Genomic DNA, 15,040 nt, shown 5'->3' with positions numbered 1-15,040 from the left:
GCTCTGTGATCATCGAGATTACAGAACGATTACAAATCATTCGAAAGTGAATTTTCGTGCCCGGGTGTTGAATTGCGATAACCGACTCTCCTGTTTTTCTCAGCGTGATTTGTCGATTAATGAGACTAGACTTCCGCAGTCGGAAGAGGCCTTAGTGCAGAATCTGGGAGCCATCAGTTAGCTGAAGCCGGTGTTGGTTGAAAGTGACGGACTTGGCTAGGGTTAAGATACCATTTAATTTCACTTATTTAGTGCTAATCTCAGTGTGGTGTTTTTGAGTTATCTTGTTCCTGTTGGCTTTGAACTGTGTTTGAACTTTGCTAAATTCGTTCACCAACCTAGTCAACTGCGGCTTCACGATACGTATATTATTGTCGCGATATTATGTCGTTTTCGACGAAAAACGCTTCTAGAAACCGATGACCTGACACTGGGTGAAATGTTAATTAAATCAAGACTCTACGCTGTAGACAGGCGTTGATATACATCAACGGCGACAGTTGAAAATGTGTGCCCCGACTGGGACTCGAACCCGGGATCTCCTGCTTACATGGCAGATGCTCTATCCATCTGAGCCACCGAGGGCATAGAGGATAGTTCGACTGGAGGGACTTATCCCTTGCACGCTCCCCGTGACACCCACATTCCCAACATAATGTCCACACACTACATTTGTAATGGCCCTCCTGCCCATTATCCGCACATAAGAAGAAGGTCAATGGCCGGTTAGCCTTAACTACATGAAGATGGTATCTGTTCTTTCGGAATAGCACTGATTTATAAGACTAAAATATGGAACCGTAGCAATTTCGATGACTTCGCAGTGAACATTGCTGAAATACACTCCTGGAAATGGAAAAAAGAACACATTGACACCGGTGTGTCAGACCCACCATACTTGCTCCGGACACTGCGAGAGGGCTGTACAAGCAATGATCACACGCACGGCACAGCGGACACACCAGGAACCGCGGTGTTGGCCGTCGAATGGCGCTAGCTGCGCAGCATTTGTGCACCGCCGCCGTCAGTGTCAGCCAGTTTGCCGTGGCATACGGAGCTCCATCGCAGTCTTTAACACTGGTAGCATGCCGCGACAGCGTGGACGTGAACCGTATGTGCAGTTGACGGACTTTGAGCGAGGGCGTATAGTGGGCATGCGGGAGGCCGGGTGGACGTACCGCCGAATTGCTCAACACGTGGGGCGTGAGGCCTCCACAGTACATCGATGTTGTCGCCAGTGGTCGACTGAAGGTGCACGTGCCCGTCGACCTGGGACCGGACCGCAGCGACGCACGGATGCACGCCAAGACCGTAGGATCCTACGCAGTGCCGTAGGGGACCGCACCGCCACTTCCCAGCAAATTAGGGACACTGTTGCTCCTGGGGTATCGGCGAGGACCATTCGCAACCGTATCCATGAAGCTGGGCTACGGTCCCGCACACCGTTAGGCCGTCTTCCGCTCACGCCCCAACATCGTGCAGCCCGCCTCCAGTGGTGTCGCGACAGGCGTGAATGGAGGGACGAATGGAGACGTGTCGTCTTCAGCGATGAGAGTCGCTTCTGCCTTGGTGCCAATGATGGTCGTATGTGTGTTTGGCGCCGTGCGGGTGAGCGCCCAATCAGGACTGCATACGACCGAGGCACACAGGGCCAACACCCGGCATCATGGTGTGGGGAGCGATCTCCTACACTGGCCATACACCACTGGTGATCGTCGAGGGGACACTGAATAGTGCACGGTATATCCAAACCGTCATCGAACCCATCGTTCTACCATTCCTAGACCGGCAAGGGAACTTGCTGTTCCAACAGGACAATGCACGTCCGCATGTATCCTGTGCCACCCAACGTGCTCTAGAAGGTGTAAGTCAACTACCCTGGCCAGCAAGATCTCCGGATCTGTCCCCCATTGAGCATGTTTGGGACTGGATGAAGCGTCGTCTCACGCGGTCTGCACGTCCAGCACGAACGCTGGTCCAACTGAGGCGCCAGGTGGAAATGGCATGGCAAGCCGTTCCACAGGACTACATCCAGCATCTCTACGATCGTCTCCATTGGAGAATAGCAGCCTGCATTGCTGCGAAAGGTGGATATACACTGTACTAGTGCCGACATTGTGCATGCTCTGTTGCCTGTGTCTATGTGCCTGTGGTTCTGTCAGTGTGATCATGTGATGTATCTGACCCCAGGAATGTGTCAATAAAGTTTCCCCTTCCTGGGACAATGAATTCACGGTGTTCTTATTTCAATTTCCAGGAGTGTATTTACAGTCGTCTTTATTTACTAAGTATTTATTTCATTAGTTGTGTGTGATAAATAAAAAAATGAAGTATTTCATGAGTATCGAAAGAGAATAGGATATTCTGCGTCGCTTTTGTCAGTAAACAGGAAAAGGTCAAACTTTTCAATATCTTTATTAGTGGTCTCATGGATGTTGTTCTGAACATGCAGTATGAAATACCAAAAAGTATGCAAAATCGTAGAAAAAAAGGAAATGTAGAGATACATTTTTTGTTAACGTGAGAGAAGTTATCCACAATATAAAACGTTTATTCAGAAGAAATTGATGAAAACGGTGAAGTCAGAAGAGCAGAGACGAGCTCATGAGCTGCCAGTCGGATAGATAATGACGTCGTGAACCTGAAACAAAAGTTCATTTTAGTCATTACCAGTTTAAGAGAGAGTAAAAGTAGTGAATAAGCAAAGATACGTAGGAAACAAAACCGAATTCTAAGAATATCTAGCTACAGATATTTCTGTTACACAGCTTGCCTGTCACTCTCTCTACGGCCTGTTCCTATTTCCTTCAAAACTTCTGTTCCCAGGTCACATATCTTTCTGAAGTACTTTTTCTATCAGTCACCATAACTATGTATCACTTTAAGGAGAGTGCAATGTAGTTTGGAAGCGTCTAACAGCCACTATGACTTCAGCAAAGAAATACAGGCACATAATAGTGCGGAGCTGATACACTATGTACTGTAAAGGGCAAGCGACATCTTCGTTGACAGTAGATAGTAATCGAACTTTCTGACCGTGCTATTGACGGAAAGGATTGTAACGATAGCCGGATTTTGACTGATCAATTAATTATGCCTATCCAACTACATCTTTAATCCTCCAGTGTTGTATAAGTCTCATAACTTTTCATTCCACCAACGCTCTTACAATACGACGTCTAAAAATAGAATCTACAATACGACGTCTAAAAATAGAATCAATTACGTTCTTATTCACTGCAAAAATTGTGTCTGACGTCGGGCGAATTAACAGAATCAAATTAAACTCAATGTCAGTCACATCTGCGAGAATTTTAAGCCTCATTTACAATTGTTTTCCAAATGTAATGAATTCAGTGAGATGTTAATGGCGTCGTGGCCGAGCATCCCTACGGTAAATAAAGATCAATCAGTACCCTACTATAAGCTAAGTCAATAGAACAGTAACTGGGGAATCGATAATAGTCGATATGTGGACCATGGGGAATGAACTATACACAAAAAGCATTGTCAAAGGCAAGTGAATGAGAGATTGGTCTAGAAATGAAGAAGAAAACAGAGATCTGACGTCTGTTTGCTCAGTCTACGGAAGTTGTTTTACACTGAGGCGACAAAAGTCGTGGGATACCACCTAATACCGTGTCGGACCTCCATTTGCCAGGCGCAGTAGAGCGACTCGACGGGACATGGACTCGATAGACGTCCCCTGCAGATATACTGAGCCATGCTACCACTATAGACGTCCACAATTACGAAAGTGTTGCCGGCGCAGGATTTTATGCACGAACTGTCCTCTTATTTATGCCCCACAAATGTTCGATGGGATTCATGTTGGGCGATCTGGGTGGCCAAATCATTCGCTTGAACTGTCCATAATGCGCTACAAACCAATCATGAACAACTCTAGCCCTGTGACATGATGCACTGTCAGCAATAAAAATTCCGTCGTTGTTTGGGAACATGGAAACCATGAATGGCCGCAAATGGTCTCCAAGTAACCGGTTACAACCATTTGCAGTCAATGATCGGTTCAGGTGGACCAGAGGACCGAGTCCATTCCTTGTAAATACAGTCCACACCGTTATGGAACCACCACCAGCTTGCACAATACCGTGTTGACAACTTGTGTTCATGGCTTCGTGGGATATAAGCCACATTCGAACCGTACCATCAGCTCCTACCAGCTGAAATCCGGTTTCATCTGACAAGCCACGGTTTTCCAGTCGTCTAGGGTCCAAAGTTACGGTCGCAGGCCCGAGAGAGGCGGTACAGACATGCCGTACGGTTAGCAAGGGCACTCGCGTCGGTCGACTGCTGCCATAGCGTATTAACTTAAAATTTCGCCGCTGCTCTCAGTCGTTAAGCGAAAGCCGTCGGCCACTGCGTTGTAAGCGGTGAGAGGTACTGCCTGAAATTTGGTATTCTCGGCACACTCTTGACACTGTGGATCTCGGAATACTGAATTCCCTAACGATTTCCAAAATGGAATGTCCCATGCGTCTGGTTCCAACTACCATTCCGCGTTCAAAGTCTATTAATTCGCGTCGTGCTGGCAGAATCACGTCGAAAACCATTTCACATGAAACACTTGTGTAAAAATAACAGCTCCACCAACGCATCGCCCTTCTAAACCTTGTGTACGGGTTACTAGACCATCTGAATATGTGAATATCACTATCCCGTGAAGTTTGTCACTTCGGTATATAATGTTGATTATGATTAGAAGTAAGTCACACAGGGGCGCGAACATTGCATAATTTGTTACATTTAAGAAAAACATGAAAATTTTCTGTTGTGATTAATTCAGAACCAGATAAGAGAAATGGTAACAGTAAACACTTTATAGCTCTTCAAGAAACAGAAATTTTTGCCCTGGATGAATTCCAGCTCGAGAGCCGAAATACGACATACAAGCGCGTGCAACCGTTTTGTTTTGTGGATATGGAATCAAGAAAGCAATATTTTTTTTCCTACTGTACTGTAATCCTTTCTAAAAGGGGTTATGTTCTCAGATAACTGAAATTAAATTTTCTATAAAGAAAATAAGAACCCACCATGGAGATGAGCAAAATAAAAAAGCATTCTGTTTGAACGGACAATATTCAGATGCGTTCGTATAGACCTTTACTAAGGGAGCGAATGGTCGCAGTCTGTAAATTACTGAACCCATTTTCCATGCGTTTCGGAAATTTGTGTTGCTTGTGTGGTCTATACGTATGAAGGAAGTTATGAGCAGCGCTAACAGTCAAAAGAGTTGATCTACAAGTTTCCGTCTATAAGCTCATGGTTCATGTCCTGCGCATCATGCCGAATGCTTACCTGGACTCGTGGGGGCTGCGACAGCATGTAGACAACGGCCTCCGCGACGTCTTCAGACTCCAGGCACGGAATCGTGTCGTAAAGGTTCGGAGGAAGACCGTCGAAGTTCGTGAGAAACTCTGTCCTCACGGCTCCTGGAGAAACTTCCTGTTTTGAAAGATGGTGCATTAATTTGGGGCTTGTCTCTGACTCTTCATATGTGCAATTATACCGGGTGATCAAAAAGTCAGTATAAATTTGAAAACTTAATAAACCACGGAATAATGTAGATAGAGAGGTAGAAATTGACACACATGCTTGGAATGACATGGGGTTTTATTAGAACAAAAAAAAACAACAACAAAGTATTGCTAGACGCGTGAAAGATCTCTTGCGCGCGTCGTTTGGTGATGATCGTGTGCTCAGCCGCCACCCAGGTCCCCAGACCTCAGTCCGTGCGATTATTGGCTTTGGGGTTACTTGAAGTCGCAAGTGTATCGTGATCGATCGACATCTCTAGGGATGCTGAAAGGCAACATCCGACGCCAATGCTTCACCATAACACCGGACATGCTTTACAGTGCTGTTCACAACATTATTCCTCGACTACAGTTATTATTGAGGAATGATGGTGGACATATTGAGCATTTCCTGTAAAGAACATCATCTTTGCTTTGTCTTACTTTGTTATGCTAATTATTGCTATTCTGATCAGATGAAGCGCCATCTGTCGCACATTTTTTGAACGTTTGTATTTGTTTGGTTCTAATAAAACCCCATGTCATTCCAAGCATGTGTGTCAATTTGTACCTCTCTATCTACATTATTCCGTGATTTATTCAGTTTTCAAATTTATACTGACTTTTTGATCACCCGGTATTTCATGACAAATATTAGCGGATTAAATTGAGTGACGGATTAGTAAAAACATTACATCAGCTATCAGAAATTGTCAGGAAGACACACGATGGAGTACCCAAAAGAAACGGAACTAACTTTTTTTCTAGGCTGAGCTTTTGTAGTACTGCGTTTTGCCGCTAAGAGCGCATGGAGCGAATATTCCAGAGTCATTAAGCCGAGCGCCGTGGCTCAAGGAGGTCTGGACTAGTTTCGGCAGAGTTTATAGTAACTAATATTTTGTATGGTTATCGTTTTAGCAACCGCTGATTTTCATGAACAGCGTGCGGAGGTGAAATTCTACTCCTTGCTCGTAAAGAGTCGATGGAAACTCTCGAAACTTTAAAATCAGTGTCCAAGGACGCTGCTGTATGGGAAACTCAAGTTTATGAGTGGTTTTCCCATTTCAAAAATTGTGAAATGTCGACTGATGACAAAAGTCACTCTGGTCATCCTTCCACAGCCCGAACACATGAAAATGTTGAAAACATTCGTGCAGTCGTCAAAGATAATCGACGACGGGCCATTGAAGATACTGTGGAGCTGTCAGAAGTGGAGGTCAATGCACCAAACTGTGATGGAAGATCTGGGAATGAAAAGGGTGGTTGCCAAATTCGTGCCACGACTGCTACCTGCTGAACAATAACAAGATCGCGTGGAAGCATGCTGTGCTTCGAAAGACGGATCCCGAAATGATCCAAACCTTTTTTTCGAAAATTATCACAGGTGAAGAAACTTGGTGCTTTGCTTACGATTTTGAATCAAAGCAACAGTCAAACCACTGGAAAACTTCAAGTTCGCCTTGCCCCAAGAAAGCTCGCCAGGTGAAATCAAACATTAAGACAATGCTGATTTGTTTTTTCGATGAGAGAGGAGTCGCCCATTCAGGCTTTCTACTTGGAAGTTTTGAAAAGATTGCCCAACTGTGTGAGGTGGAAGCTGTCTGATTGCCTATTTTGTGGCAGTCAGGTGACTGATTTTTCCATCATGACAATGCCACTACTCATACAGCCCTATCTGTGCTACAATTCTTGGCCAAAAAGGTCTGATCCGTGTTTTACCGCTCATACTCACCCAACCTTCCCCGTACGACATTTTTTGTTTCCTAGAATGAAAAGAGACATGAAATGAAAGCATTTTGCTGATGTTGCTGAAGTGAAGAAAAACACGATGGAGACGCTGTCAGGCATCACAAAAGATTGAATTTAAACAATGTTTTGAAAAATGGAATAACAGATCAGGCAAGTGTATTAATGCAAGTGGATAGTACTTTGAAGTGGTTTGAAGGTTTGTGCTTAAAATGTGAATAAGTAAGTTTAAAAAATTGTTCCATTTCATTTGGGCACCACTTCGTCCCTACGTTTCTCACACACATAAATATTAAAAGACGATAATTAAGGATGGGTTCGACATTTTGCAAGTGCACAGATTTTTTTTTTTTTTTTTGGTTTAACACCCAAACGTAAAAGGCACTCAAGATGTAGAAACGGCAAACAATAAGAAAAATGGCCCTATGTTTTACCAAACTGGTATCTTCAACTTGGCGCGTTGGTGGGATGATTGCCTCATTGCCCACGGCGAATTCTGCCTAAATGCCACACCGATTCTGGACTGTGTGACCACTGAAGGAAAATTTTTGATTTCTCCTTAAACATTTTATTTCCTACCAGCTTACATTTTCCTGAAATGCCTCATCCGCCTCCACTATGAACTATATCTTCAATCTTTAGTCTTTCTCTATACCTTTGAGTCCCAGTTATATTTTGTTCCTATTTAAATATAAATTGCACATGGCTATAACTACTAGTCATGTCAAAACCAGGCAATGAATGCCTAGATTGTATTTGGCTTTTATATCTGCGGTTGTCTAGAATATAATCTATTTGGTATCTAGCACTATCTCCTGGTGCTGTCTGTGGATACCGTCTTCTGTTAGGAATTTTGAATGTGTTCGTCAGGATCGTTTCACAGTCTTCACAGAACTCTTATAGCCTTTCGCCTCTACTATTCATGTTTTCCATCCCGAATTTGCCTACCGAGCGAGGTGGCGCAGTGGTTAGCACGCTGGACTCGCATTCGAAAGGACGACGGTTCAATCCCGCGTCCGATCATCCTGACTTAGGTTTTCCGTGATTTCACAAATCACTCCAGGCAAATGCCGGGATGGTTCCTTTGAAAGGGCACGGCCGACTTCCTTCCCCATCCTCCCCTGATGCGATGAGACCAATGACCTCGCGGTTTGTTCTCCTCCCCCAAGCAACCCCAACAAAAATTTGCCAACCCATTCTGGACTGAGGCAGCTGTCCAAACATTGGAGACACCTATTACCATAACACTGATGTTTTTATTTGTTATTCCTAGAAGTTCTGCTATTTGATCGTGCTTATCTTCTACTCCCTATTGTTCACTATATGTTGTATTGTGCATAGGTGTACTGGAGAAACCTTTAGTCGATCTTTAACATGGTAGGTATTAATCACTCTGTTCTTCCATTTTCCATAAACAGGTAGGGAATTGCTACATCACTTGATACAGATTTTTCTTTCCAGTACAAATACCTTTGCAGTTTCTGATACATCTAACACATCTAGTTCAGCGTCTTAATTCTTCTAGTTTTCCAGAATTTAATTCTTCTGTTTTTGCAGCTAAAGTGGAATTATTGCGTTCCATGTTGCAATTTTAAATTTTCTACTACTTTCCGTTTTTCAAGGATTTCGCTTAATGTGGACCTGAGAAACCTTGTTGTGGCTGCTTCTCATGGACTGCGATTACCATGGTCGGTGGTCTGATTTATTTCCTTCTTTGTATCCATTTGGCTACAGAACTTGTGATATCCCTAATATCTTTAATGCGGTGGTTTCTCTTTGGTTTCCGCCTTCTCATGACGTTGATTTTCAGTGAGATTCATCCACCTTTGGGGTACATTTCACAACCCCAGGATAAGAGATTGCCCTAACTTCCTCATAGTGATCATAAAGAAGGGAACCGTTTATAACGGCAGTCATTTGGTCTCCACTTACGTTGGCAGCCTACTGCATACATCCTGTTACCCCGATTAGTCGTAAGTCGGGAGAGTCAGTTCATTGGAATAGAACACGGTAAGCCGGCCGTGGTGATCTCGCGGTTCTAGGCGCGCAGTCCGGAACCGCGCGACTGCTACGGTCGCAGGTTCGAATCCTGCCTCGGGCATGGATGTGTTTGATATCCTTAGGTTAGTTAGGTTTAAGTAGTTCTAAGTTCTAGGGGACTGATGACCACAGCTGTTAAGTCCCATAGTGCTCAGAGCCATTTGAACCATTTTTTAGAACACGGTGACCTTTCCTCGTTCCTCGTTTTACTGAAGAGATGAAGTCTTCTTTCGTCAAAAATGAGTCTTATGGAGAACTTATAGAAGGGGATGGGATAGAAAAAGAGTCTGTAAAAGTAACAAAACACTACACACCAGACTAGAAAATCCTGTCCCATTAATTGCACTCGCTAGATAACCGTTAATATGAATGATACTTAAAATGAAGACCTTGTTTTAGGCTTATTGTTTGATGAGTGGAATATACCAGATATGTAAGGAGCCTTTAGCAGGGATGATGATGGAACGGTGGTACCTAATGTGGAAATATAACGGTCGACTGCGATGACTAGTTTGTGATTAAGAACTCACCCCAACGCGAATCTTGCTCTTCCTGGCAACCAGGTCCTTCCGGAGTCCATCCAGCAGCGTCTTCACGGCGTGCTTGCTCGCTGTGTACATCGACAGGTAGGCGGCTATTGGAGGATTGTGCGCCACAATACTGCGAACACAGAGGGCGTCGCATGTAAGTGGCGAGTCTTTGTGTTTGCTATAATAGCCTACGACGCATAAATTCAGTAAGAGATTGCAGGTAGAACGGTCAGGACAAAGAACAAGTATGTTCAAGTGTGTGTGAATCCCTAAGTGACCAAACTGCTGAGGTTATCGGTCCCTAGACTTACACACTACTTAAACTAACTTACGCTAAGGACAACACACACAGCCATGCCCGAGGGAGGACTCGAACCTCCGGCGGAAGGGGCCATGCGATTCATACATGGTGCCTCTAACCGCGCGGCCACTCCGCGCGGCGACAAAGAACAGTGACGTGAAGACAAGAGATGACTGTGGTGTTAGCCAGTAATTTTGTCTCTACGATTAAAGATTAGCATAGGTACACCGAAAAGTAAAGACTTATTGATGAAATTTTAGTAACTTATTTTGATTGACAGGACAGAAAGGAGATGAGATATATTCTATATGATCAAAAGTACCTGGATCACTGTTACTGGACATTTATATATCGTGTGTCCACCCTTCGCCTCAATGACGTCTTCAACTGCTGGGGACACTTTCAATGAGAAGTCTGAATATCGGTGGAGGAATGACAGCCCATTCTCTCTCAACAGCCGAAACCAGGGAAGGTCGCGATATTGGAACCTGGGGTGTGCAGCGAAGTCGATGTTCTAACTCACACCAGAGGTGTTCCATTGGGTTCAGGTCGGCACTCTAGGCAGGCCAGTCCATTTCGGAAATGTTATTGCCCACAAAAAATTGCCTCACAGGTGCTGCATTATGAAGGGGTCCATTGTCGTGCTGATGTAATCATCCTCTCCGAATATTTCGTCTACCGTAGGCAGTACACAGTACTATAAAATGTGTTCATATCCCATTTACCGTTTCTTTGAGCATAGTAGCAGGACTACAACCTAAGCACGACAAACTCTCCCATACCGTAACACCACCTTCTCAGTATTTCACTGTTGTCACTACAGCACTACAACACCTAACACGAAACCTTCCGTCGGAATGCCAGAGGTTATGGTGTGATTCATCGCTCCAAATCACTCGTTTCTAGTCATCCACTCTCCGGAGGCGTCGCCCTGTACATCTCCTCAAGCGTCGCTTAGCAATGACTAAAGAAATGTGTGACTTTTGAGGTCCTGCTCGATCATTCTATCCCATTCTTTTTAACTCCCTACGCACAGTCTTGTACTAGATGAGCTGCTAGTAGTACTTTGGAACTCACTTCCTCTAATTTCATGCCTTTTTGTTTACAACTACCTTCCGCAATGCTCGACGTTGCCTGTCCGGCACTAAGCTAGGTCTGTCTATTCGTGGTTGTTTCTTTTCATTAATGCTTCACAGTCACAACATCAGCAGTGCACATGGGCAACTTTAGAAGGGTTGATATGTCCCTGATGGATCTGTTACTCAGGTGACATCCAATGACCAGTCCTTGTTCGAAATGACTGAGCTCGCCTGACAGACCCATCCTGTTGTTACTCCTTCCTTAATGAAACACGTACTGCTCATTTCCTTTTATATTGACGGATCCACCTCTCATGGCATCTAGTGGTCAATTCCACATTACATAGGAGTGTCCGGATAGTTTCATCACACAATGTGCTATAATCCCTGCGTGCAGTGGTCCACGGCAGAGAGCGCATAACATCTCACCTTCAATGTCGAAGAGAGAAGAATGGAGTTGTGTTGCACACGCGAGTTACGGAATCACATTTGACACGACTAGAATCTTCCAAGAATCTCTTTCTACAATGTAAGACTACAACCCCTGTCACCATATCCAAACTTCCTGTCCCCAAGTCCCTACCTGCCCCACTGACACGTCGCTGCACCCAGCCAACTACCTACGTCCCTAACCGACTTCTGTAGACATCAAATACTTTGTCATCACTCCTATGAAATATCCACCATTCTGAGCATCCCAAACTTATCCTAAAAATTCAACTGGATGTCCGCTCTACATTCTGTGTCAATGCCACAGCTAGAGTTCCCAAAACCACTCTCATTTCATTTTCACCAAAGTAGATACCCTCGTAAAATTCCTCTCACACTTAACAATGTGCTGTACATTTCATCCTATTGCAGCCAATCTCCTCCAATGCACACCAGATTCTACCCCTTCTATTCAGCCCTTGTATGTCCACCGATAAATGCTTCCTTCTTTAAAAAAAGAAATGGCTTTGAAAACCAGCCACTTGCTCCTCTCAGCTCCACACACCTGGCAACCCCTTCCTATACTCCTGCTTTACCCGGAGCTGGTAATACTGGCTCTGAAAATCTCTCCCATAAAATTCAACAGCATCTGTCCGCATCGTTAGCAGCAAAACAACAACGCCACATTAATCGCCACTGAAATCTTCATCACCACATCCAGATTTCGTTGTCTACTGTCAATATTTTTCTGTATGTTCAGTCTCCACACTATAACTTTGAATTCATACAGGTGAAGAGAATTGCTTTAAGGCAGTCCCCCCTCCCCCCTTTTCCAATGGGGAATGAAAGAAGAATAAAGAAAGATAGAAGGAAACTGAGGATTTGCATGAAGTCAATCAGGTTGCTTCTGTAAATGTGAAGGCAGTAGAGATGGTTGTGATCTAGGCTCCATAATGGAGACTAGGCCTAAGAAAAAGCACCTTCATAGAATTTCTGGAACTACAGAATGTCATTCAACAATGTACACACATGTCGTCACACGCTAAGATCAAAATCAAGAGTGACGCACTGTCAAAAGAGAGTACGTATTCTGGGTTTCCTCCAGACACAGTTCTGGTACGATACGGATAACAGGTGAACCACAATTGGGGAGTGAAATGTCCGCACTTACTAGATACGTACTACAACAATGAAGTACGTGGAACAGTGCGATTCTTGAGTGAAAACGGTATCTTGCACAGAGATAACCCTTGAAATTCTGGCTGTGTATGAACCATACGCAATTCGTATGCAGCCGTAATGAAATTGTGCTATTTGACAAGGCCGCACAGATGTGACTGATGCTGATCGGAAGAGAAGGCCATCGACAACGACGAAAGACGTCTGTGCCCAGGCAGCCGAGGAAGTGATTCACGGGAATCTTAAATCTTCCGGTGGTGAACACTTTCACACACAGGTACTAGAACTTCTCCGTGACCAAGGAGCAGATCTCTATCGTCGAGGAAGTCAACGACTGAGAGAACGTTCCGACTGTTGTTTAAAAGAACTTGGTGACTACGTTGAAAAATAGCGTCATTTGTCTGTGTCACTTGAAGAAAAATTAAGAATTCAATGAAAGTTATTTTGCTTGCCATAATAATGTGTAAGTCACTTTTTGAAGCGCTGTCGTACAGGGATCAAGAGAGAATGAGCCGTGACTGGCTCATGCTATGCGCTGGATTAAACCTTCGTTGCGATTCTGTGTTTAGTTTCCCGCGGTTCTCGCGATTATGCTGTTATCCTCTCCTTCCGTGAGTGGCAGCAGCGGTGTGTATCGATATTCCCATCTTGCACTATCTTTGACTGGCGTTCATAGTTTCCGGCTGGGCGGTGTGCGACCAGTCGGTCTGGTAGCGTGGAGCAGCAAGGAATTCCCCTCCAGACGTAGTTTGACCGGAGCCACTGGCGGTCTCTATGCAGTGTCGGAGTGTGTGGGGCTGTTCCCATTGCTACAAGGTCTGTGGCTCACCAACCCTGGACACGAAAGTAGAGTTTTGATTTAATCTACCAGCAAGTCAAGACTGTTCACATTGTGTCGTTTGGAGTTCGTTGTCGGCTGTTGGGATATTCCCGCAAGCAACAACGTGGTTTTCAAGTTGGAAAATTCTAGCCCCCCTCCGGTGGAGTTTCAGTGCTTTTGGTTATTTGAATTGAAGTGCACCAGCGGAATCTTCTGCCTTGTGGCCGTTAACGTTGCGGTTACCTGCCCTGACCGTTGACGTAAATTTCAGGCAGTGTAGTTTTCTCATCGTGTTGTTGCTGTCCAGCACGATGCGTAGTTTGACAGCTCCATGTATGATTGGTTGTGGGCGCCAATATCTTCTACGTTGTTCTGTTGAACTCCCTGTTGTGCCCTGGTCGGGTGAGGTGGAAGTTATCCTGTTGGTGGGTCCGTTGACTGTCGGTCGGTTGGGTTGTCGTCGGATCGTGATTGATTGGCCCGACTGCCTGTCTCACCTAAGCGAGCGTTAGTGTTTGAATTCCAGGCCGACCCTCGAACATCTGAGCGCCATTGGGTGTACTACCTTTTTTTATTTGTTCTTGTTGTTTGTACTTGTATGGCTTCTAGCCGATTCTTTTTAAATTAAGGGTCTTTTGCCCTTAGGGCGTAAGATTCTTTAGGCCTTCAGCCTAATTTAAAGAGCTGTTTCTCGTAAGACCTTTGGCATTTTAAAGGTTTTAATGTTGTTGAATTTTAAGTGTTGGGCCTTCAGCCGATTTTGAGTTTGAGTTGTTTTGCTCTTAAGGACTTCAGCCTATTTCAAAGAACTTTCACGTAACGCCTTTGGTATTAAAAAAATTAATATTATGAAGTTTTAAGTGTTAGGCCTTCAGCCGATTTGAATTTAACTTGTTTACTCTTGAAGTGTCTGATTCTTTGGGCCTTCAGCCTACTTAAAGAACTGTTTTAAGAAAAGGCTTTGCCTTTTAAAATTCTGTTTTGGTTGAGTTTTGCCTAATTAAGAACTGTTTTACATAAGGCCTTTGTATTTTTTTAAATTAATGTTGTTTAGCCTTAAGTGTTGGTTTTCCAGCCGATTTTGAATTCAAATTGTTTGATCTGAAAATCTCAGATTCTTTGGGCCTTCAGCCAAAATAAAGAATTGTTGTAAGGTAAGGCATGCCTTTTAAATTTCTGATTATGCTTGCGTTTTAAGTTATCGGCCTTCAGCTTTTTTTAAAATTAAAGTGCCTTTCAGCTGGTAATTAAGTCCCAAAGATTATATCTGTATGTTTTAAAAACAATCTTTTTGGGCCCCTGTAATGTTTGATCAAATAATACAGTTTTATCTTCGAGTGTAACTGACAACCCCTTATTTTGGCCCCTTTCCACAATTT

At 44.1% G+C, this 15,040-nt stretch overlaps 1 protein-coding gene and 1 non-coding gene across 2 annotated transcripts in view; both read right to left on the bottom strand.

The window, feature by feature from the left end:
* Positions 1-511: 511 nt before the first annotated feature.
* Positions 512-586, bottom strand: Trnat-ugu. Its single transcript has one exon. It is a non-coding gene; the product is annotated as a tRNA-Thr (tRNA).
* Positions 587-2,399: 1,813 nt separating this feature from the next.
* The window catches only part of LOC124777436 (dehydrogenase/reductase SDR family member 11-like), a 31,420-nt gene continuing 18,779 nt past the window's right edge, over positions 2,400-15,040 (bottom strand). The window contains exons 4-6 of the mRNA XM_047252841.1: positions 9,854-9,983; positions 5,320-5,466; positions 2,400-2,641 (exon numbers count right to left, since the gene is read on the bottom strand). Coding sequence (XP_047108797.1) covers positions 2,603-2,641; positions 5,320-5,466; positions 9,854-9,983 — 316 coding nt within the window. The 3' untranslated portion in view covers positions 2,400-2,602. The remainder of the gene's footprint in view (positions 2,642-5,319; positions 5,467-9,853; positions 9,984-15,040) is intronic.

This window comes from Schistocerca piceifrons, chromosome 2 (assembly GCF_021461385.2).
Source record: "Schistocerca piceifrons isolate TAMUIC-IGC-003096 chromosome 2, iqSchPice1.1, whole genome shotgun sequence".
In the NCBI taxonomy this organism is placed as follows: Eukaryota; Metazoa; Arthropoda; class Insecta; order Orthoptera; family Acrididae; genus Schistocerca; species Schistocerca piceifrons.
Note: the sequence above shows the minus strand (reverse complement) of the source record. Positions and strands in the feature narration are given on the sequence as shown.